The sequence below is a fragment of the Python bivittatus genome, unplaced genomic scaffold (genome assembly GCF_059951505.1).
Source record: "Python bivittatus isolate LINGU-HERP-01145 unplaced genomic scaffold, Pbiv_v1 ctg000480_np1212, whole genome shotgun sequence".
NCBI classification, from domain to species: Eukaryota; Metazoa; Chordata; class Lepidosauria; order Squamata; family Pythonidae; genus Python; species Python bivittatus.
In genome coordinates this window covers 26,050,104-26,074,680 of record NW_028277075.1, presented here as the reverse complement: position 1 = coordinate 26,074,680, position 24,577 = coordinate 26,050,104, and the positions used below count along the sequence as shown (strand labels likewise).

The 24,577-nt window shown below is 37.7% G+C and overlaps 1 protein-coding gene across 2 annotated transcripts in view; it reads left to right on the top strand.

Moving 5' to 3' along the window:
* LOC103065591 (cytosolic phospholipase A2 epsilon) overlaps window positions 1–22,285 on the top strand; it is a 59,263-nt gene extending 36,978 nt beyond the window's left edge. For both annotated transcript variants that reach the window (XM_088145509.1, XM_088145508.1), the window contains exons 11-19: window positions 13–149; window positions 1,061–1,283; window positions 3,757–3,871; window positions 6,007–6,144; window positions 11,140–11,250; window positions 15,235–15,426; window positions 17,269–17,435; window positions 19,826–20,006; window positions 22,077–22,285. In XM_088145509.1, coding sequence (XP_088001635.1) covers window positions 13–149; window positions 1,061–1,283; window positions 3,757–3,871; window positions 6,007–6,144; window positions 11,140–11,250; window positions 15,235–15,426; window positions 17,269–17,435; window positions 19,826–20,006; window positions 22,077–22,285 — 1,473 coding nt within the window. The remainder of the gene's footprint in view (window positions 1–12; window positions 150–1,060; window positions 1,284–3,756; window positions 3,872–6,006; window positions 6,145–11,139; window positions 11,251–15,234; window positions 15,427–17,268; window positions 17,436–19,825; window positions 20,007–22,076) is intronic.
* Window positions 22,286–24,577: the final 2,292 nt, after the last annotated feature.

Here is a 24,577-nt window from a genome sequence, read left to right as displayed (position 1 = left end):
TTTGTTGAACAGGTGCCTGTGGTGGCTGTCATGGCAACAGGAGGTGGGGCCCGGGCATTTACAGCTTTGCATGGTCATTTACTTGGTCTTCAGAAACTGAATCTCTTAGACTGCCTTACGTACATTTCTAGCTCTTCTGGCTCTTCTTGGTAAGAATGATATAGGGAAGGGTTTCCTTTTGATATTTCTAACCCCACTACCTATCAAGTACTCATACTGACTGTCCTTACAGTACTCTTGCTAATAAGCATTGTCTGTTAAATGTCATTGTAAGTTGATCAGGAAATGGGACTAATGGGCAGCATTCATGTATTTAGAATTTTAAAATACAATAAAATTAAAGAAAACATCTATTTGCTTCCTGTATACAGAATGATGATACTGAAACTCTGATTCAGAAAAAAGTGGTATTGCCTGAGCATACATATGGGGCAATTCTCATTCATTAAGTTCACCAGTTGGCTTTGAGCAGGGTTCTGTTTTAACAGATTGGATGGAGGTGTGATTTAATCTTTGGAAGAAAGGGCAGGGTTCCAGGATGAAATATCCAGATATAAATATGTAAGTTGCATGACCAGACTGAAAGGCTTCCGTTCTTAGTCTGACTTTAAATTAGAATGCCTTTCCTGCCTATGTGGTTGGTGTTGTCATACATATTTAAAAATCTTTGGCAGATTAGCAAGAATTTCCCAAGGTAGCTCAAGGACACAGGGTTGAAATTACATGCTTGAAAATCATTAAGAACTTTTGGCTGGCTTGGCCATAAATCAGTATCTGCATTTCTTGGAAAGGTTAAACCAGTTGTGGTTGGTTCTGCTTATTTTCACTAGTATTAAATATTTTTTCTAAGAGTTTAAAAATATTTTGGTAGAAAAATCCTAAAATTGTATCACAACTCTTCCAAACTATCTTCTTCTTTTTTTAAATACTTTTTATTATTAGTGTGATGGTTAACTGTTTAAATATCATTAATAATACTCAGGGAGTAAATTATATTAATAATCCTTAATAATATTTAGGAAGGTGTAACTCTTGTTTTCAAGCTGTGTCTTTTTTGTAGGACCCTCTCGAATCTGTATGAAGAACCTGGCTGGTCACAGCAGGACCTTTTAGGAGCAATAGCAGAGGCTCGCAAAAACATGAGCAAATGCAAGCTGAAGTACCTTACATTAGACCACTTTAGAGAATACTGTGATACTCTGAAGCAGCGGCAAAAGGATGGCTACAAAACTTGCATTACTGATCTCTGGGGACTTTTCATTGACAAAGCATTAGGCAATGGGGTAATAGATGTTTCTGATTTCTCAATTATTGGAAGGGAGCTGATAGAAGTCTAACCGGGCAAAAAAATATAGATGTGAAAGATCTAAGCAATGCAAGCAACACCACAGTCTTATTCAGACATTCAGTTTGAATGTGCAGAGTACAAAGCAGGTATGGGTTGAAGGTGCCTGGGCTGATCCCACCCTCAAAAGTCTACATTCACGTTATGCTGCCTCTACTTCTGTCCTCTTGGCATTCAATGCAAAGATTAGGAGGAGATTCTAAGTGTGTTCAATGGAATATACATAGAATGCTCCTTGCACTCATCATGTAATAGACAACAATGGAACAGGTGAAGATGTGATATTGGGTGGTGGGCCAGGTAGTGGGCTTTTACATAGTTTATGTGCTCAGTACATCCAGACCAAATAAGATGCTTCCTTAAGATGTTATTTCTCTTGAAAGGGAACTCCAAATTCACAGCATAATGTAAAAGTATTTTGTTAGGAACTCCCTTCTATACCAAGTGCAAAATCCTTATTTCAGGTCCAAAGTCTGTATCCTGACTTCCCTTGTTATTTCATTATAGCCAATCTCACAATAGATTAAAATTACTCTGGTAAATCTCTTTTTCCCATCTTTGTGTTCACGTCAGTTTTTTTAAAAAAAACATAAGGCTGTGCATCATTATGGAAGTATAACCTGCACTGCTTTTGACCTTCTGAGTGTATTTAAGATTTCAGTCTAAAGTTCCTGTAGTAACTTTTCTCTTATATAATCGTCAGGATCACATGTTTTTTATTTCTAAAACTCATCTAACCCTTTTAACAAGTACTGTGAATATCAATATGCATTCATCGATATGCTCACTTTTTGCCATTTTACCCCTTAAAATTTTCCTAAAACTCCAGTACCACAGAAAAGGGAGCACTGTAGATTGCTTATCCCAGTTTATAATTAATATATAGAAAAGGAAACAGAACTGGGAGGGAATACAAAAATTAGCAAATACTGGTGCGGACTTTTACATAATGAAGTTATTAAGTTATACAAGGACCGTATGGAATATTTAGGGAAAGCAGTTTAAGAATGGGAGAAGCTAACTTTTTTTAAAGGATTTATATAGCCACCTAAGTTGCAAAAATGTGATTCTGGGCAGTGTATGATTAAAAACAAAAATACAATAGACATCCCTGAAAACAACCAGAAATCACAGCAACGAGACACAGTCAAGGCACAGAAACATACATTGCAGGTTGAGTTTGTCTAACATCTTGGCCTCAATGCCCAAGACAATATCTACATCTTCAAACCTTCCTAAGAGCTAAGACAGGGCTAGTTGAATCTCAGGAGGGAGGTCATTCCACAGGATAGGTATCATAATAGCAAAGGTACAACTCTCAGATCCCATCAGATGTTTTAAGTTTTAAGGAAGTGACTGGAATACATCCACTCTGTTGGAGCATGTGGGGCAGGCAGAAACAACTGGAGACAGGCAATCTGGCAAATAAAATGGCAAATAATCCCAGTGAAATGGGCAAGGAGACCTCAGGTCTTTGCCTAGAATTGAGCAAATGTGGACTTCAGTTTTTTCCAGTCTCTTTGCTGATGATATAATTGGAAGAGGACATGTCACTAGAATTCTCCAACAGTAGGGAATTTAGGATAAAAATGGGGAGTTAAAAAATATTCTCAGAAAATTTATCTCTGAAATAATCTTTAGTTATGCTTAAATGAAACTTTTTAATACTATTAGTTCTAAGTAATGGGCTAAGAGAAAAGGGTAGGTAGGTAAAAGAGCCAAGCCTATTGCTTCCTTCAGCAATATGAATATGTTGGATGAAACTGGACCTACCATGTGTCATGTGGGAATGACCTTGGAAGACAGGAGAAAGAGCTGCAGACTAGACTACTATCATGTAAAAGATATCTCTGTCCACAGAAGTTGTGTGTGTGTGGGGGGGGGGGGGGTGTGACGGTGTGGGAAGAGTTTCAGAAAGGACCCTCCCTAGTTTTCTGGAGAGTAAAAGGAGAGAAGAGGAGAAATACTTTCAGTCCTGTAAGATTCTGTTAATGTAGCCTTACAATAAAGACAGAGTTAGTACTCATAGCTGTGCTTCTTGTCTGGACTACCTCGAAGGGCTAACACCATGCTATTCACAGGTGAATATGATATTCACATGAAATTTTACCAAATAAGTTCCAGGTGGTCTGAAATTTTCCCAACAATTTGGGTAGAGTTCCCAATAAATAAAATGTCAAAGAATTTCTTAAAATGATTTTCAGATACATTTTTGGTCAGTTCTGTTCTTTTCAATGAAGCCGGATGAGATGTGAAAGGGACAGAGATGGTGCGAAAATTTATTCCAGAAATGAGTCAGATGTATGAGATGAAATTAAGGTTAGGGTTCTTCCCATTCTTTCTAGTTCTCATAGGATTAAATCTCTGACATTTTTATGATTTGTTGTTGGTTCAAGCATTTATTTTTACAGAGATGTAGCAGCACACTTTCAGAGCAGAAGCATGCCCTGAATCATGGTCAGAATCCACTGCCCATATATTTGACCCTTAACGCCAGGGACAAATATAGCCTTCAAGAATTTAAAGGTAACATTACCCATACTGATTCTAACTTGCAAATAGTAAGGGGTCTTATCAATCCACCAGGAAAGGCAGACATTAATTGTGGTGTTATTATTGGTCCAGAGCCCAAAGAAGAGCTCCCAATTCCATGGCATACATGATTTTTTAAAAAAAAAAATAGTGAAGGTTCTGTCCTGTCCCACCCTCTCCCTCTCATGAGACCTGAAGAAATGAAGATGCAGTATGTGGCTGTATCTTTGACTTGCAAAGCCTTAAAGAAGCAAAAGATCTCATTATCACTGCCTGTTAAATTGGGGGAAGAGGAGTCAGGAAAATAAAAATGGAGTCAGAAAATGAGGGGAAAAAATATAAATATTCGAGAAGTACTGTGGAATGAGAGAAACTATGGAAGGACCATCCATATATATATATTTTTTTAGTCCTTAGAGGACACCTTTTTGCAGCTTTCTCAACCCTAACATGGTTGTATGCATGTTCTCAGAACATGTGATATTCTGAATATACTCTTGATTATTTTTCTCAGTTCCTTCCAGTCACTGGATCTTGGATAGAGTAAGGGAAATAATGGATTCCCCCAACCTGAAACCACTGCCCCGCTCATTATGAGGTCAAATGTAAGAAAATAAATGAAGTTAATCAGAAAAATAGAAGTATCTAAATATCTCCCTAACTAGCAATTCTTCATGGTATCAGGGATGCTGGATCACATGATAGAGTTTCTGATTTACACCTCCTGCTGGATGATATCTGTGTCTGTAAGGGGTGAATACAAGTATCATGGTTTTGCTGTATTAGATTTTTTTTACTACAAGGGGAAGGAGAGATTACAAAGCTGTCGCATTTCCTCCTGAAAGTCTTCTGTGCACTTTGGTTTGTCTCCCGAGCTTTTCAATTTCAACAAAACTGAAAAAAGATTCTATGGGATTTTTTTTTTTTCTGAACAAATCTTGAGTCCGTAAAATTTTCTCATTTGGAGTCAAAATGAATTCTAAAAAATCCAGTTAGATTTAGCTTTAGTTAAATACTATGTGTCATGGTAGAATTTTAGTATTTTCAGAATTCATAACCCCAGTTTTGTCTGCTCCTTTGGAAACAGTATCATCACCCATCAGCAGTTTGGAGGATGGATCAACTTCTGTCCTCTCGTGAATAATATCTAAAGTTCACTAGCAGCCATTATTATGATAAACTCAGGCAGCTGAGAAGCTGTCAAACTGGAGTCACTAAAGAAGGCCCTATTTAGGTTGCCTGATGATGAGGGTGTCCCTTTTATGTTGGAAGACCTGGCATCACTGCATCTACCAGAAAATTGCTGACAAGACTTCTGAGATGCTTAGAATATCTGAATAATTGGATCTGACACTAAGGCTCTAGGGTTTTAGACATTAAGAGGCAAACTGCTGTGAGCATGAAGGAACACTTGCCATTGTCACAGCAGGAGGAAATTATTCATTTTATCATTTCCTCTCTAAGCTTCCAATTATTGTAATGATAATGGACAATCGAAATATCTGCCACCAACAAAGAAGACTTTGTGGGTGGACAGCATCTGCAAATGTAAGTCTGAACAGCACAATATGAAATATTAATTCAAGAACCAACATACATATCATAGACATTCACAAAGACCAATAGGTAGGATTGCTCTTTTGTCACCTTCATTCCCCTGAGATTTTCAGTTACTGATGACCTGTGGGATTAGAAAGGGAGGAAGAACAGTGAGAAGATAAAAAGACAGCCATAAAAGTGATACTAGGCACTTAATCATTGCTTGGTCTTTTCAGTGCTAGCTTTTGAGAAGGCCTTCAAAGCAAATACTGTATTATCATTCAATTTCTTCAAGGGAGTTGTGTGATATAAAGCAGATTTTCTCATGTGACTGTTTCTTACACCTGCCTATTCTATTCAGCATTCCATTTCCTCCCCCCCCCCTCCCGCCTACCATATATTTTGTATATTTAGCTTGGTGGAAACATGGCCTAAAAAGCAACTAATAAATATTAAATTTATATATTAATAAATAATAAATAAAATATTAAATTTAAAAGGCTAATTTAGCTAAGCTCAACTATTGCAAAATCATATACTGCAAAACCAGTGTCTAATTTGAGCCTATAACTGATACGATTTTGTTGTAGAATGGATGGAATTTACTCCCTTTGAGGTTGGATTATTAAAATATGGTGCCTACATTCGTGCTGAAAACTTTGGAAGCAAATTCTTTATGGGTCGGATGATGAAGAAGGTTCCAGAATCGCAAATCTGCTTCATGAAAGGTGCCTTTCAAGATCTTTACCTGATTTATTTGGTTTTTTAAAGATATATACAATATTTTACAAAACAGTTTTCCCAGGGCAGTTTGCAGCTTTTTAAAATAACAATTTGACTAATTAAATATTAAAACTGTATTAGTATTGCTAAACCCCTCATATGTGTCAGGGGAAAAACCACGTTAAACACGGGAGGCAGACACACCATAAAACAAGTTACTTCAAAGTTCTAAAAGTTTTATTAAATGCTAGTTCAATAAGCAAGTAAAGTTCAACCAATAACATACAAGGTATGTACTTAGATTCACATTGCAATGCGATGACCATTTTAATCGAGCCGTCAGGTAAACACTTGACCAAAATGGTACCGACCCCCGCAGATGCAATCCTTTTTATCCTTTAAAACCACAAACCACAGACATGACTCCTAGGTTTAGCAACTGATTCGTAACGTCCTTGGTGCTAATTTTACCATACCTTCCTGTTCTATTCCCATCAGCAGTTTGCTTAGTCTTGCATTTGACTTTTCCTGTCATTGCCCTACAGGTCACAAGAAGCTAACTTGGCCTTATCAAATGCAATCAAAACTAACATTAAAACATATAGAAGGCTACTAAAATTTTCCTCCCACATATGCATTCCAAGAGACAATGGCATTTCTTTTCAGAAAGCTTTACTGCTCTCCTGAAACTCCATAAAGGACAAAATAAAGGTCACTCTTTATCTTTTAGTTAGAATAAATGGACTTGTATCTGACCCTGGAAAGGGATTAAAATATTCCACATAAAAGTCAATTTATATATTAGCTTGCAAACATTTCTTCTATCCCATCACTGACAAAATAACTGAAGGGATGTATTTTTTATCCTCTCTCCTCTTTCAAGTCCTCATAAAATAAATATAATATGGGGTGGTCATTCCTCTTATTCCACCAGCTTTTCACCAGGATCCAAAGGCTGCTACGTGTTGAAAGAAAGAGATAAGCAGATCCTTACACTAAGTTTAAGGTCCTAAACTATGAGCTAGGAGATCAATTTATCTTTGCTGAAGCATATTTCATGCTTCATATTTCCACTCTACTGGATTTAAGATTTAATGTTTAGACTATACTCTAAAGCAGTGATTCTCAACTGTGGACCATATGGATCCCTGGAGAAGCTAGGATATTTCAAGGGGCCACAGGTAAAAAAATGGAACAGATGGCACAGCACATGCTGAGGGGGCCACAGAAAAGCAAAATGTATTATATTGCAAATACTGTATTGTTGACACCAGAAAACACACTATACCATGTCCATATGTGGTAATAGGACCTGGATGGGGAGACACAGAAGAAAAACAAGGTTGGAATGGGGCCACAGGTGAAAAAAGGTTGAGGAACACTGTTTTAAAGCATTTTCGACTTCTTCCAATGTTGTACCATAGATTTGATACACTGGCACTGTTGCCTGTGATTATGAACTACAACAGATCAGACTCAATACTATAGTAGCCTATTGCTTAAGACAGTTCTGTGTGGGTGCATTCCTTTTGCTCTTCTAGTACACTTTTAAGGAGAAACATGAATGAACAGAAAATTCTTTCTTGTTGAGTCTGACAGTTTCAACAAGGATAAAGGTAAGGAAAGACTGTCCTCTTGTGGCAGTTAAGGTAGAATTTAAATTAGTCACAGGCTGATTCACATAAGCAGTTTGCACCACCTCAAGTATGGGCCCCTGACTATTTCTAGGGAAGGAGAACCCAGTATCATCCTCTACTTTTATCCAACCCACAGGAAGACAACTTCCATCCATCTTTTTTTCATTTGTGGCAGCTTATGCAGTGTTGTCCTGTTCACCCACAATCGCCTGTTCAAACACCTTCACTCTAATTGGCTATTGTGCTCTGTAGCAGGAATATCTCCTCCCCTCTGGACATTGGTCACTTTCCTCCATGGCCATTTTTAAAAAATTCATCAGTGAACAGTGAAAGCTGGACTTTTTCCTCTTCTTCTTCCCCTCCTCCCCCTGCTAGGTTCACTGATGGAACAATGAAAGTCCTCTTTTTAACCAGGTGAAATTGACAAAGGTTCTGCTACTTTCCTATTCTAGCCCAAGTGATTGGAAAAGTGATAAAACTGTGGAATTTTCTCTTTTTTCCCTCTCTTACTAGTTCAGGAGAAATAAGGAAACGGGAATCCACCAATCAGGGACTATGGAAAATGGAGGCGAATATGTGTAGCTCAGCGTTGAACTGTGGAGTCCTTGGGATTCTCTGAGCTTGGTTCTTTTCTTGCAAACGTTTCATTACCCAGCTAGGTAACATCTTTAGTGCTAAAATGGGATGAGGTTTGCTCTCTATTTATCTGCTGTGGCCTGCTTTGCCAGTGCTGGTAGGGGTGGGGGTTCTGTTTTGCTCATCTGGTAGCATCATTGATTAGCATCTGTTGATTGCTTGATTGTGTGCCTGGTGGTGACCTTTGCTTATCTGGGTGATGATTGCTGGAGATGATTGCCGGAGATTGAATGCTGGTGAGGCGATCTTCTGGTCTTTTTTCTCTTTTGAATATTATGTAGATGCTGTTAATCTCTATGTGTCTGTTAATTGCTGCCTTGCCTGAATACCAGGCTTCCAAGAATTCTCTCGCATATTTGGATTTGGCTTGGTCTAAAATGCTGACAGTTTCCCAGTTAAAACTGTGGTTGAGTCTGTCCATGTGTTGTGCAATTAAGGAATTTTCATCATGTCTTCTGACTGCTAGTTGGTGCTCATGGATGCATTCTGCTAGTCTTCTGCCTGTTTGTCCTACGTAGTGTTTGTTACAGTCCTTACACTGTATGTTGTAGATGACTCCTGTTTTTTCTTCTTGGGCAACTGGGTCTTTGGGTTTATTGGAAGGGAATCCAAATCCAAATATGCGAGAGAATTCTTGGAATTCAAAAGAGAAAAAAGACCAGAAGATCGCCTCACCAACATTCAATCACCAGCAATCATCTCCAGCAATCATCACCCAGATAAGCAAAGGTCACCACCAGGCACACAATCAAGCAATCAACAGATGCTAATCAATGAACTACCAGATGAGCAAAACAGAACCCCCACCCCCACCAGCACTGGCAAGGCAGGCCACAGCAGATAGAGAGCAAACCTCATCCCATTTTAGCACTGAAGATGTTACCTAGGCGGGTAATGAAACATTTGCAAGAAAAGAACCAAGCTCAGAGAACCCCAAGGACTCCACTATGGAAAATATGGTCCGGACAGAAGATCTGGCCTGGACTGTGACCAAAAATGAAGTAAGGGGTTGAAAACCAGAAAGAGATTTCTTAAGCCAGCTTCATTTCTGTCTGGTTTATGCCAGGGAGACAAGCTGCTAAAGGCTGCATTGTGAAAGCCCAGTCTATCATAGTTACAGTCAGAAACCATTTTATACAGTATGAAAACAAATAAAAGAAGAGCATTAGTACAGTGTTACAAACATAAACTTTATAAACATGTACTACTTAAAACTCATCCAATTATTTCTTTGTAATATCCCTTATCAAAGCATATATTTCCATTATTGTTGAGTAAATCTTCTTACATTATCTGTAATTAAATCCTTCTGATCAGATAGGAAAAATGGGGAGGAGGTTGTTCCTCTATCATTAGCAAATCTTTTCCTCAAAAATAGTGTATCTTTCTTGTACCAAGGGGCAGAGCCAGGAATACTCATTGGGCTGGGGTCTAAAAAGTCAAAATAATACAATTAAAGTCTCACAACTTTTTGTACATGCATGCGCATGTAGAAAGGGGTGGGACTTCAATCACATGGTAAAGCTTTCACCTTGACCTCCCCCCAATGCCATTTGAGGGGTACTTGTCCTGTTCCCCATGCCACATTGATAGAGGCTACTTTTAGCAGAGATACAGCCAAAAATGTCCTTTAATAATGCAGATGGGAAACCATTACCATAAGCTGAAGTGAGTGGATGGTTTTTCGAGGTCAGAATTATAGTTTTCAAGCTGGAATATAAGAATTCTTTGTGCCAAATAGTATAAAAATAATGGCACATAATTCAAACCTTTTGGAAGCTCTATGCTCATGACTTTTGGTTTTATAATCTCTTTAGCTCTGAGGCAAGAAACCACAATCATTAAAATATTGTATTTACATTCTTCTCTGAGAGTGAAAGAGGTAAGTTAGGGTTAGGGATGCTAACTGAGGAAAATATTAAATTATCCAATAATTAAGACATAATACTAAGTACTTATCTTAATTAAAGGCATACCATATTCTCCAAGAATTGGACATGATTGAACAGATTAAAAAAACAACAACTTTCAGTTCACCACTGCAAGTGGATGCACAATAGCCAGGCTGTTCTTGAAATCTACCAAGAGAAAAAGGCTGAGACATTTTTATTGGCTTCCAAATTTCTTGATATTATCTGAAGCCTTTTAAATCAGAATAACATATTACTAGCATCAAATGAAGCTTATACTCTATTTTATGAAAGCTTATGTCTTAATTGATATGAATATCTTCAAGATGCTACAAACCTCTGATTCTGGCTTCTTTTCTGGAATCTGCCGTGTAAGAGTACTAGCTCAGCTCAAAATTTTCAAAGAAATATGCTGTGAACTGGTGCTGGGACGTTCCCTCTCCAAAATCTATGTTTTATTGCTGAGCACTTTCCCATCCAATTTTTAAAACTTGGATGGCTTCTTATTCAACAGTCCAAATTGTTTCAGAGAGCTCCAACAGCTGAAGTCTAAATCCTTAAAAATCATTCAAAATGGACCAGGTTGGGTGCAATTCATGCAGATGTCCAGGGGATCACCAGTTCTGAGGCTGAAGTTTGCTTAGAGAGTGAGACCCAGAAAGACTCATGGCCAGTGGGACATCTTCTTGGGAACCACAGAACTGCAGTCTTAACATTCAATTAGAATTGGTAAATGTTTGGAAAACAGACCTTTTGATATATACAGTTTAGAACTATACCTGAATATCTTACTAGATCTTCTTTTATTTTTCTTTAGGTGTGTGGAGTAATATATTTTCCTTTAGCCTATTGGATTCATGGATTGCAACTGACAGTTCAGAAGAAAGTTTTTGGCACAGATGTACCAGGGATAGAGTAAAGCAAATAGGTTAGTAAAGTACAAGTCATTTTAAATTTGATCACGGATTTTAATTATTTGGTTTATGTAATACCTTTCTAGAGTATCAATTCCAGTTATAAAATCCTGGATGGTAGATTTCCATTAAGCTAAATCAAAGCAGCTATATTATTGCAAAGAGTTAATTCTAAAATGTTATGTAAAGGACCAGTTAATCCACTGCAGCAAATTACATATGAGAACATTACTGGTCTTTGCTATGTTTTCTTTAGTTGAGCTTCAGGTGTTTAACAGTTTGGGTTTACAACTAGTCCTTTTCACAAATGCTGTAAGTTGTTGACAGATATGGGCATAATTCAGTAGATACATCTCATTCCTATTTCAGAATGTCTCTAAATGAATGAAAAAGTTAATAGGTGCACCCTATAGAGAACAACAAAAAAATAATGGTCAGCATAACAGTACACTTAAGTAGTACAAAACTGATCTCATAAATGCATACTTAGAACAGTATGTACTTAGTTCCCCAGTGCTTCTGAGAAGCCGGCCAGGATATGAGTCACCATCCTTCCCTAAATCATGTTGAGCAGGTACTGCACTGACCTGTATGTGTTAATGTACCAAGAGTTAGATAGATAACATTTATTATGGTCAGTGGCCAGATAAAACAGACATATATGAACTAAATAAAGCAAAGAAAAAAACAAACCTTTAAACCATCCACATTGCCATGAGAAATTGAAAAGGTGAATATGTGTATGAATGTACCCTGAGTAATACTTTGGACTATTAGAACTCAGAGTTATTTGGACTATTTGCTCAAAGTAATTATTAAATAAGGTATTAATGTGAGTCAGTATTTCAATTCTATATAACAGAAGATATGTGAATCAGGTATGAGGATGTCAGTCGTGTGATAGTGAGTTGTTTGTGCACATTCACAGCAGCTATATAGAACTTTGTTACATTATAGGTAATAACACTTTTCTTGTCTGATAAGAGGAAATTGACATGAAATTCCTCATGATAATTTGATGCATATAACTAGAGAGGGAAGATAAGTCTTCTTTGGATATCACTGTAGAAGGAGCAGTGCAGCAGCACGTGGAGAATAGATTCAACTGAACCATCACCACAAGGGCAGGTTCACCTAATCATGGGAGGGTTTATTGAATCTCCCATATCAAAGCATTATAGGTAGACTATTATATCTGGCTCTGAAGAAGAATCTTTGTTGGGCTGGAGAGATGAGTGAGTTGATGTGGTTGGCTGGTTTCCACATAACATGGTTAAACCGAGTTTGGACAGAATTTGGGATGAGTCCTCTTTCATTCTGGGCTTCAATGTCTAAAAGTCTTTAATAATTCTCCTTGCCTGAGTGAAATCAAGAGAATATAGGGAAACAAGGGAGAGGCCTTATGATAGATGTTTTTTATGTATTGCTTGAGTCCAAGAAGTCTCAAATTCAGGGATGGAATCAACCCAGTTGGAAAATAATGGTGTTTAAGCCAGTAATTAAAGTAATTAAAGATTAATAACCATTCCAACCTCAATCCTCAGCTGACCAGATTCTATTCTCAAAATTACATTAGACACGCATTTTGGGGCTTGGAATACTGCTCTTATAAACTTAGTTTGTACAGTTTTTATCTGTGTGTAATCTAGAAAGGGGTCTAGCTGGGAGCCACAGAACAACTGAGTCAGTGATTTTGCTGTGAATAATTTGAGAGGTGTAGGGATATATTCTCCACCTTTTGTCCAGAAAAATCTTAGGATGGCTGAAGAGCTTTTTTGAGCCTGCGCAACTACCACATTGATGTCTGAGTTCCCTGTCCTTGAGTCTTGAAAGGCAACACCTAAATATTTGAAAACCCTCACCTGCTCAGTTTCCTGCCCTTCTATTGTCCAGTGAAGCTTCCTGAATTTTTTTTTAGCAAAGACTATTATTTTGGTCTTCTGGAAGTTTAGGACAAGGTGATTTTCATGGCAGTTGCACACTAGGCTTTTGAGTGTGCACCAAAAGCCAGGTGGGGTCCTTGAAATAATGGGTGCACCATCTGCATCAAGCAGAAGTAGAACATCCATATCTGGTATTCTGGGCAGACAGAAGTTTGCATCTGAGAGTTCTTTTGCTAATAAGTTGATAAGCTGAGCAGAGAAGAAGCTAAAATGCATCTGTGCTTGACTCCCCTGTCCATAAGGATTGGGTCTGAAATTAGACCCTTGTGGACTGAATCTTACTCTGATCCTAAACTCTTGATACAATTTCTGGATTAGGAACAATAGCCCCAGGTCAATGCCCAATCCCTTTAGTTTTTCCCATAGAAGGGGCCTTGAGTTTGAGTCAAATGCTGACTTGAAGTCAGCAAAAGCCATGTACAGAGAAACTTGAGAACTTCTATTGTGGTACCAATAGAAGCGAATATGTGTAGCTCAGGATTGAACTGTGGAGTCCTTGGGGTTCTCTGAGCTTCGCCATTTTCTTGCAAATGTTTCGTTACCCGGCTAGGTAACATCTTCAGTGCTGGAATGGAATAGGGTTTGCTCTCTGTTTATATACAGTGGCATGCCCTGCCAGTGTTGGTGGGGGTGGGGGTTTTGTTTTGTTTTATTTTTTTTCCTCTGGTAGTTCCTTGATTAAGGTATCCTTTACTGCTGATTGTATGTCTGGTGATAATCTTGGTGTTAATCTCTCCTTATCTGGGTGATGATTGCTGGTGAGGAGATGTTCTGGTCTTTTGTTTTCCTTTTTATTGTCTCTTTTGATTAGTTTGTAAATGTTGTTTATCTATATGTGCCTGTTGATGGCTGCCTTGTCTGAATACCAAGCTTCCAGGAATTCCCTCACATTTTTGGATTTAACTTGGTCTAAGATGCTGACAGTTTCCCAGTTGAAACTATGGTTAAGTCTGTCCATGTGTGGTGAGATTAAGGAGTTTTCATCGTGTCTTCTGATCGCTAGTTGGTGTTCATGGATGTGCTCTGCTAGCCTCCTGCCTGTCTGTCCTACATAGTGGTTGTTACAGTCCTTACACTGTATGTTGTAGATGACTCCTGTTTGTTCTTCCTGGGCTTTTGGTTTGCTTAAAATGTTTTGGAGGACTTTAGTCGGTTTGTGTGCTATGGAGATGCCATGTGGTTGTAATAGTCTGTTGACAGTTTCTGAAACATTTCTGATGTATGGCAGTGTTATCCTTTTCATAGCTTGTGTTGGTTGTGTTGTAGTAGGTTGAGTGGTCAGGCACTTTTTGATAAAGTTGTGTGGATATCCATTTTGCTGGAAGATGTATAGGTGCAAGAAAACAGCCAAGCTCAGAGAACCCCAAGGACTCCAAACTTCTAATGTATTTCTCCATTAGATGTCATTGTACAAGGATGTGGTCTAATGTCAAATGGCCAGGTCTATATCCTGCCTGTTCGTGGCCCAAAATAGCTTCATTCACCAGCCAAGTGGACAGCTGCGTGTGCAGAAGTGTGCAGGTATTTTATTCCACATGTACTCAGTGGCTAGACTACCTATTATATTAATTCTAGATTAATGAACATCAGAAAAGAGTATCTGTGTTGCATTTATTTATGTGTGTGTGTATGTATATTTGTATATGTACATGTGCATATATGCACACATATACATACATATGCACATGCAAACAATCTCTCTCTCTCTCTCTCTGTATATGTACAGGGTGTACCAAAAGTCAGACCTCATAGATCTATCACAATATGTTTTACTTTTTTTTCCACAGAAAATGTTTCTATACTAAGGTATGTTCAAAGGTCAGGTGTCAAAAGAGTAAGGAAGTGTTTAGAAGAAAAGAGCAACCAATTCAAACATTTAATGTACAGTAATGTATATCATAAATTTTCTATTGCGCCTGACTTTTGGTACACACTGAATATCCCCAAGTGATAATCAATGAGGAAAATATTGCAATATACTTTAGTTCATCTTATACTTCTCTTCTTAATGCCTGCTCCACTAAATTAACTTGTATAATTTCTTCTGTCCTTCAGAAGAAAAGCCACCTCTGCCACCAGTAGCAGAAGCAATGAATACTTCCCTAGTCATCCCTACTTGCAAAATCATGAAGATACTTCGTGAAGTCATAACAGAGCGTGTAACAACATCAGAGTTCTACAATTTCTTAAACGGATTCCAGTTAAACAATGGATATCTAGAGAATAAAAATTTTTATATATGGAAAGGTACATAGTCACTGCTAAGAAAATTTGCATCAATTTGTTTATTAAGATGATAGCTGTCCTGATTTAAAAAATGTAAGTTTCATTATAAAGTATAGTTACTAAGATGTCTAAAAGTAGACATATCTCTCCCTTGAAAATAACAATAGTCAAATAAACTGCAATGGCTGGACTCCCAAAACCAAACAAATCACATTAACGGCTTTGCACAATATGTGAACTTAGCCACTGAAATGTAGCACCGGCAGTCAGAAATAGCAAGGAGTGTCATGAGTTCACAATCTGGTTCAGGTGCATTATTGGAACATGTTTTGGATAATTCTAATTCTGAAATATTTTAAATGAACAATAAAACAATATTGCTAAGGGTATTTGCAAGAACTGTGGAATAAGAGTTGGAATATCCCATACCAGCGGGTAAGATTTTTAAAGAGTTTTAAATATAATTCTTACAAACTTGAGATTGAGACTAATTTAGCAAAATATTCTTGTTCACGTTTACTGGATACCACAGGGAATGTTTTTAAAAGTTGGCTGCTAACTTCCTTATGTTGAAAGTATAATGTGGGAGAAATTCTCAATATCACAGTATCTCATGTGATATTGGCTTGTTGTCCATTTTTGTTTAATATCCAAATAGACATGAATATGGGGTTACAAAGATCGATATGGTTTAAATATGCTAATGTTCTTCTGAATTATATATCCCAAACCTGGAATTTATCATCATATGAAGAATTATGGCTTTATCACGCATGGAGAACAATGAAAAAGATTACTGTTCAGCATTGGAAAGCCGGTGCTACCATACACTTACAATTTTGGATTCCTGAGATGTATTCACTTTCTGTCTACGTGTGAACAATCTCTCAACATTATGGAAATACTGGTCAATATCATTCCATGTGGTCAAGGTTTAATGATCAGTTTAAAAATTAGGCTGAATGAAACGTGTGTTTTGTTGTTTTCTTTATTTTCTCTGTTTCTGATTCTCCCTCCCCCTTTTCCTTCTCTCTTCTTTTTCTTTCTGTTTTCTTTTCTCATTTATTAAAGCAAATATATTGGTAGTGAATCAATGACTTCCTTGTTTCATGCTGATTAGATGCTCCTCAGCTGCTACCTCAATGTTATTCCAGTCTGACTCTTTTCAGTGCTACCTAATAGTATCTTCAAAAGAACATGTGGTCACAGAGAGACAGGATCCTACTGCATCAGATATAAATGAATAACAATCTTGGACTGTTTCAAGCAACATTCTGCACTTCATAAGCCATGGTTTATGAATCTGGAAATGAGTAGTCAGCCTACATGTTTTTCCCTTACTCCACTTTGTCTCCCCTCACCCACTTCTTTGATTGATCTTGCTTAATTTAAACAAGAGTTACTCAGAAAGGCCCAGAAAATCAGAAGTCTGGTAGCACCTTTTCTGCCTAACAAATTGTATTAAGCCTTTTAATACAATTTGATAGTTGGAAAAGATCCCACCAGACTCCTGATTTTTTTTTCCACCATAGACTAACACAGCTCTCCTCCTACAGTATTATAAGGGCCCAAGATTCATTCCTAATTTTATAAAACTTCCTAATTAGTAAAATGAAGAATGTTTTACCTGAACTTGCCTAAAGGATTCATATTGTATTGGGATGCCAGACAGAGAAGCCAGCAAACGACCTGGCTTTCACAATGCAAGATATAGATATAGTTATGGATGTGGTGAACATGAATGCATATATATGCACACACTTCTATCTATGCCCTAAAGAAAATTAGAAGGTTAATTAAATAAAGTGGAAGCAAACTACTTTTTGAAGTTATGAACTGCTAATGAAAATGCTTGTCTTTCAGATACTGAACTAGATACTTTTCCTAACAAGCTGATGACTCCATCGGAATATCTGTGCCTTATAGATACAGCTGTCTATATAGATGCCAGCTATGCATCACTTATGAAGCCAGAGAGAAAAGTGGATGTCATTATACATTTGAATTATAGTTCAGGATCACAAACGACAGTGAGATGACTTACAATTAAGTGTTGTTTTTGTATAATCGGTTTGTGTCTTACACTTACAGAACTCTACAGAAAAGAACTGTGAGAGCTCGTGTGGATGTCCATATACATGACTTTGTTTGCTTGGGCTGGGAGTCCTAGGATTAAACGGGCCTATAGCTTAAAACAGTGTTGTCCAAACTTGGCCACTTTAAGATGAGTAGACTTCAACTCCCAGAATTCCCCAGCCAGCCATGCTGGCTGGGGAATTCTGGGAGTTGAAGTCCACTCATCTTAAAGTGGCCAAGTTTGGACAACACTGGCTTAAAAGCATGGTGCCATTCCCACTGGGGACAAACATACACGATTGCATTTTCACTCATATATGCAGGAGTTTAAACACTGTAATTGTAGTACTGACAACAAGAAAGTCCTCCAATATATGTAGAGAATATATGTAGCTCAGGGTTGAACTGTGGAGTCCTTGGGGTTCCCTGAGCTTAGTTGTTTTCTTGCAGACATTTCATTTCCTGTCTAGGTCTTCAGTGGTAGAAGGGAGTGGGGTTTGCTCTCTATTTATGTACAGTAGCTTGCCCTGTCAATGTTGGTGGGGGACTTGTTTTTTCCTTGGTGTTCCTAGATTAGGCTGTTGTTTACTGCTTGATTGTTTGTCTGCGGTGGTAGTTCCTTGATTAGGGTATTGAGACAATAAAAGGACAATAAAAAGGAAACAAAAAGACCAGAACATCTCCTCACCAGCAATCAATGCCCAAATAAGCAGGGAGTAACACCAGGATTAACATCAGACAAACAATCAAGCAGTAAACATCAGCCTAATCTAAGAACTACCAAGGAAAAAACAACTCCCCCACCAACACTGACAGGACAAGCTACTGTATATAAACAGAGAGCAAACCCCACTCCATTCTAGCACTGAAGATGTTACCTAGACAGGTAATGAAATGTCTGTAAGAAAACAACCAAGCTCAGAGAACCCCAAGGACTCCGCAAGAAAGTCCTCTTTAAAGGTCTTGGAGATTACCTGTGGAGATCACAAAGTTGGGTAGGAGAGGATTTGCCCTTCCCTCCATATAATTATTTTCCCTCCCAAATTTGTCTAGCCAAAGATTTTGGTAAAGTGATTAACATTCTAGAGCTGAAATTAGCAGAGGCATTCACTGTTGAAGTCAATAGCAAGGTGCTAATCCCAGTGTAGTCCAAGTTCCAAATATACAGGTTCTTATTGATGGTCACATTTAAGTGAATGAGACAGAAGGTATTATCAAATCCAGTGAAATCCAGCTCTTGAGGAGCTGTTATTGCTTGAAGGCAATGCATGGAGCACACAAAGTTGGGAAATTATAGGAAGCTGTTCCAGTACCACCCTATACTTAAGTACAGCCTTAAATGCAAGAAATCCTGAGACTTCTTCTAAGCACAGCCAGTGCTGATCAGCTCTGATTACAAGATTCGGGCTGTTCAGGAGCAATAGTCTATTCCTGGGTAGACATCCTGCCTAAAAGCATCCCAAGCAAAGAAACACTCTTCCACTTCTGTCCTCTGGCTTTCTAAAGGAGCTGGTGAAGTTTCCCTGTATATCTTAGATAAAGTATGAAAAACACTTTGAACATTTTAAGGGCATAATCCAGAATCCAGTCTGAATCCAGACACAGACTATTTTCATGGAAGATCCTCACAGGCTGTAATGGTATATGGGAATAACCTTGGGAGACAGGGCAATAAGACGCAACCAAGGGAACAGTCAGATAAAAGGCTGCTTAGCCAGCAGCAGGAATGTGGGTGGGGCAAGAGGCTCAGAAGAGACTCTCCCTAGTTTTGGGGCTGGAAAGGGGATGGGGGGGAGAGAAGTTCTTTCAGACTTGCAAGATTCTGTTAACATAACCTTACAATAAAGTAAAATTGGCTCAGCTGGTCGTGTTTCCTGTCTGGTCTACCTTGTAAGGCTAACATCAGTTTTGCAAGTCTGAAAGTTTTTGTTTCCCCCATCCCCTTTCCAGCCCCAAAACTAGGGAGAGTCTCTTCTGAGCTTCTTGCCCCTCCCACATTCCTGCTGCAGGCTAAGCTGCCTTTTATCTGATTGTTCCCTTGGTTGTGTCCCATTGCCTTGTCTCCCAAGGTCATTCCCACATACCATTACCTAGGCTCAGTGGAACCATGTTCATTTACCCAAATACATTCTCAGTGCACAGATAAGTTGGATTGTGCCAAGGGAGGTTATCCTTGACTAATAGGTCCCTATAAAGCCTTCTCTTGGTGCCCTAGGTGGAATTGAATTGGAATAAAAGAGAAAGAAATAAGGTGCATTAATCAAGAAAAATATCTGTTATTACTATTACTATTACTTATTATTCTTATTCTTGCTATTATTTGCTTTGTCCTGTGATAATCTAGCCTTTAGATAAAGCCTCCAGATACTTTGCAAAACAAGAGATCCCTTTCCCTAAAATAGATATGAGTGGGGAAAAGTATCTGAAGGAGTGCTATGTATTTGAAGATTCTACAGACCCCAAAGCACCTATTGTGGTTTTTTTCCCACTAATAAATGACACCTTCCAGAAATACAAAGCACCAGGTAAGTTCCTTGTTTCCTTAACAGAACCAACCATTTTTTCACAGGTGAATACTCACCATTTGGTGAACTAAACCAACTACTACACTTATGCTATTACAAATCAGTAAATTGGGAAGGGTACAGAAGCCTGTCATCATTACTGATAATCTTCCTGCTAAGTTATCCTTCATTTTCTAAGTTTATATAACTCTCTTTTTCTTAAAAAAAATTAGTTGTACAACCTTGGAATAGGTAGGAAGATAATACTGTTTAAATTATAATAAGTCAGCGGTGTATAGTCTGAGATCCCAGGGACATATATGGACCTCCAACCCTGGGTCTGGCCCAAAAAAGCCTTGGGAAAGTTGTTCCCAATTTGCATTGCTCAACATAACAATGGGGAGAAATTGTTAAAAGGCAATGGGAGACATTCTATTTAATTAAATTAATTTTAGGATTTGTCTGCCCCCATATCTTTGTTCTTTGTCCTTGCCTACTTTTTGAGTGCAATCCCCAGCACGACATTCAAAGGCTGCCCCCCTTCTGGTAGTTGAGCTTTTTTATGTTAAATAGATATAATATTGTGAGCAATATCATGCATTTGAAGTGCATGTCTTTCCTCCATCTCTAATATTCATTGTGTCTTCTTTTAGAATCTCCAGCCTTAGCATCATAAGGATACTAGATGTCTGTTTGTACAATAATACTCCATCCCACAACAAACAGGAAGTTAGGAAGGAAATGCGGGGGGGGGGAAAAAGGAAGGTTAAGGGAATATATGCTTTGTGTCTTGACAGCTGAAGGGCTGTCCAGACTTCTGCCCAGCAAGCAAAGGCCTCAACATCACTGCCATTCTACTATAATTGATGGATAATGGAGCCAAAGTTATTCCTTTCCAGAGGAATGTAGGGGATGGCCATGAATCTGCTGGATGCATAATTTCCTTGGTTCACTAATGTGTCACCAGAAAGACTGAAAACATATATCAATGTTAAAGATACTTATATATTTTCTGTCTCTTTAATGCCATGAGGAAAACAAAGCAGAATGGAAGAGCACCAGAACACTCCCCCCAGATTGTGTTCTGGCTAGTGTAAGATAACAATTTATTTTTCCTGTCACAACTCTTTCCCTACCCCAGATTTGTTTGTAGGATCCTTAAGAAGACCTTTCCACTTACATACAGACTTCACATTCTAATTAATTTAATAGAGTTACTTCTGAGTAGATATTAATTGTATTATGCTGTAAGAAAGGAAAATCAGTCTACAACTTCATAATATAATTTTTGCTTCACTCAACTTACATTGTTTATAAAAGTCAAAGTAAAGTAGATGGAGAACATTACTGAAATTAAGATTATATGAACTAATCCAGCATCGGACTGGGGAACTGGTCACTCTGCTTTCTTAACCAAAGCAGAGCATCAATGCAATAAATATGTAATACTGAGTATTGCTGCATAAGTCAGTGGGAGGGAAAACTTGTGGCCCTTGAGATGCTTCCAAAATACAACTTCCAGCAACTCAGCTACAACTTCTATTTGGAATTGGTGTGTGTGTGTGTGTGTGTGTGTGTGTTTGTTTTATCATTTGCTTTAGTACGCAAGTGTGGCTAATGGTGAAGAATAGTGGAAGTTGTAATTCAGAAAGCCACAGATTCCCCATTCCTGATCTGATCAGCAGCAGAAGGTTTTGGAACAAAAACGCACCAGATCAACTCTTGTGATATACAATCATAAAATAATGTAACCACATGGGCATTGCTCCTTGTGAGAAACCATGTGGATACGTTAACAGTGCTAAAAAGGAAATTATAGTATTTTGTGCTGGTATGATTGACCACATTAATACTGGGAGCCTCTTCATGTAGCTTCTCATTTAACAAAAAAGGTTTTATTTCATGTGACCCTCTGTTCTGCAAAGACAGCATATTTATTTATAATATTTATAAATACTATTTATTTATTAGATTTCATTTGTGAAAATGGTATTGACTTGCTTTTACAATAGGGACGACAGCACTAATAAACAGATACATTTGTTGTGTGGATTTTGAGCAAATAATATATATTTAATGTTTGTTTTGCAGGTATAAAACGTAGTCCCGCTGAACTGGAGCAGGGTGAAGTTGACATGACTAGTCCTCTTTCTCCATATGGAATACAAAACTTTGAATACACTGAGGAGAATTTTGATAAATTAATAGAGCTAACTAGTTATAATATTCAGAATAACAAAAACTTAATCCTCCAAGCTTTACAAAGAGCAATAGAGAGAAAAAAGCATCAGAAGAAATAGACATCTTCTCAAATATGACTGAACTAGCTATTGCAATTTCTATAGATTAATTTATCATCAACGGCTATGTCAGTTTAAAATACAGTAAGATCATAATACATTTTGACTGTGAGGTTATATTAGTAGAACTTGGGAGCAGTCTGATCTGACAGTAGCATCTAAACTATAGAATGTTCTTCCTAGGACATTCCCAGGAATGTATATTGAACATTCATTTCTTGACCCTTCAGATATCAAATAAAAAGTGCCTGAAGTGATATGGTTCGCAACTGTAGTCTTTGCTTTTTTCCTGTGTATGTTAGACCTTTATTATTCTTGATATTATTATTTGGACTGTTATTGCTGTGGCTACAGGTTAATATATAATTTACTTATTACATGTTATATTATGTAATAAATGTAATAAGTAAATTATATATTTCTCATAGTCAAAATTCTCTGAGCAGGTTACAAATGTTTTTAAAAATCCCTGAAAAGATAAAAACAATATGTCTGCATTGCTCTTTTTTCTTTCTGCTCAATAAATAAACTAAACAGGAAACACGTTGCAAATGGGAGCTTCATTTTAAAAGGAAATTGGGCCTCCGAAGAAGTTGACATCATCTAAGGGACATAAGCAAAATAGGTTGGGGGCTTAATATACCGACTTTGCTTTATATCAGTGTAAAAAAAAAATAATTAAAACTTGCATGGCCAGAGGAGCAAGAATTGCCAGTTCTTGACATAGAAGAAGAAAAGCAACTTCATTTAATCTGAAATATTGGAATGAATAATTAAGATATTGTGTAAGAGGAAAAGATTCAGGGTAGGAAAGCATCATTCTGGAAATGTCAGATGAATTTAAATTGTGAGAGTTAGATGAGAGATACAGGGGGAAATCCTATAGTGGGGTGGGGTTAATTTTGGTTTGTTTGTTTTTTCCAACCCTTTTGTGAAAAACAGTTTTTGTTAACCTTGTCCTCCGGTGATATTAGATTACTCCCAGACTTAGTCTGATCAAGTATGCTTGGCCATCAACACAGTTCCAAGGAAAACAGCATTTTCATGTATTTGGGGGGGGGGGGGACAGCATAGGAAGAAGCCATATTATGAGTGTTAATTAAATAAAATTGATACGATTCAAGGGGCAAAGTGGCTACAGTATTTGATTTCTGGAATTTTTTTTCCCCCCCTTTCAAAATGCTTCTCACTATTTTCTTCACTGAAAATAGGGTGGAGAATTTTTAGATGCTAGTTTTGTTTAGCTCAGGTCATTTCACAGGAATTTGCCTTAATAGGCAGAATATAATTTTAAAATACACCATGTGCAGTCACTTTATTTTAATGTATGTATGTTTACTAGTTCTACTATGGTCAGTTGAGGTTGCGGAGGGCTCCAGTTACTGTGACTAATTACAGTTTCATTTTTTGAAAGTTTTTGTTTTAAAAATACTTCCGGTTAAAATGGGAAACACTGTAAGCAGTAATTAATGTATGTGTTTTGAATCTTGTCTAGTATCTCTAACCTCTCCCTTTGATAAACTGTTTTCACGTGGGTGCAGCCATTTCAGTCTTTCACAATTTAGTCCAGTGTTGCAATGTGAAGTTGGAGAATTATATGTGACACCAAAGAAGATAGGAAAGAAAGATAAACTTCCATTGTTTGGGAGTGCAAGCATTATAGTCCTATTAAAAAATGAAGTCTTTTCAAATCCAACACCCTGTTTTGCAGAATGGTCAGCCAAGGGCTTCTAGGAAACACATGTACAGGGATGGAGGGAAATAGTCCATTCCTGTTATTTTTCAGTATCTGCTATTCATAGGCACATTACTTCTGATTTGGGAGACAGAACATAGTCATCGCCAGTAGTTCCTGACATGTTTTTTTCCATATTCCCTTTGAGGCCATCTATACCCCCAGTGGTATCCTCTGGGAGGCTTCAAAACAGGCAAGACTTTAGGCACACATCTCACTCCAAGGCCCACCCATTTGTACATGCGTGTGACATTGTCCAAAGTAGAAATGGGTGGAGTTTGAATTGCAATGCTGTGTCTACCATCTTGCCCACTTTGACCCTCCCTTGCAGATACCACTGTAATTTTATTACTATTTTATTTTTTATGGAATTCATACTTTGCCAACACCAAGAAACAATTTATTCCATGGCTTTTCCATGGATACTGTGAAGAAGCATTTAATATTACCCATATCATCAAGCCTGTTTCTCATCTGGGGCAGTGAGAAAATGTCACAAAACAGCTTATTGGCTTTACTCTTTGTCCTGCAAAGCATTGCATTTCCCCTTTTCACGG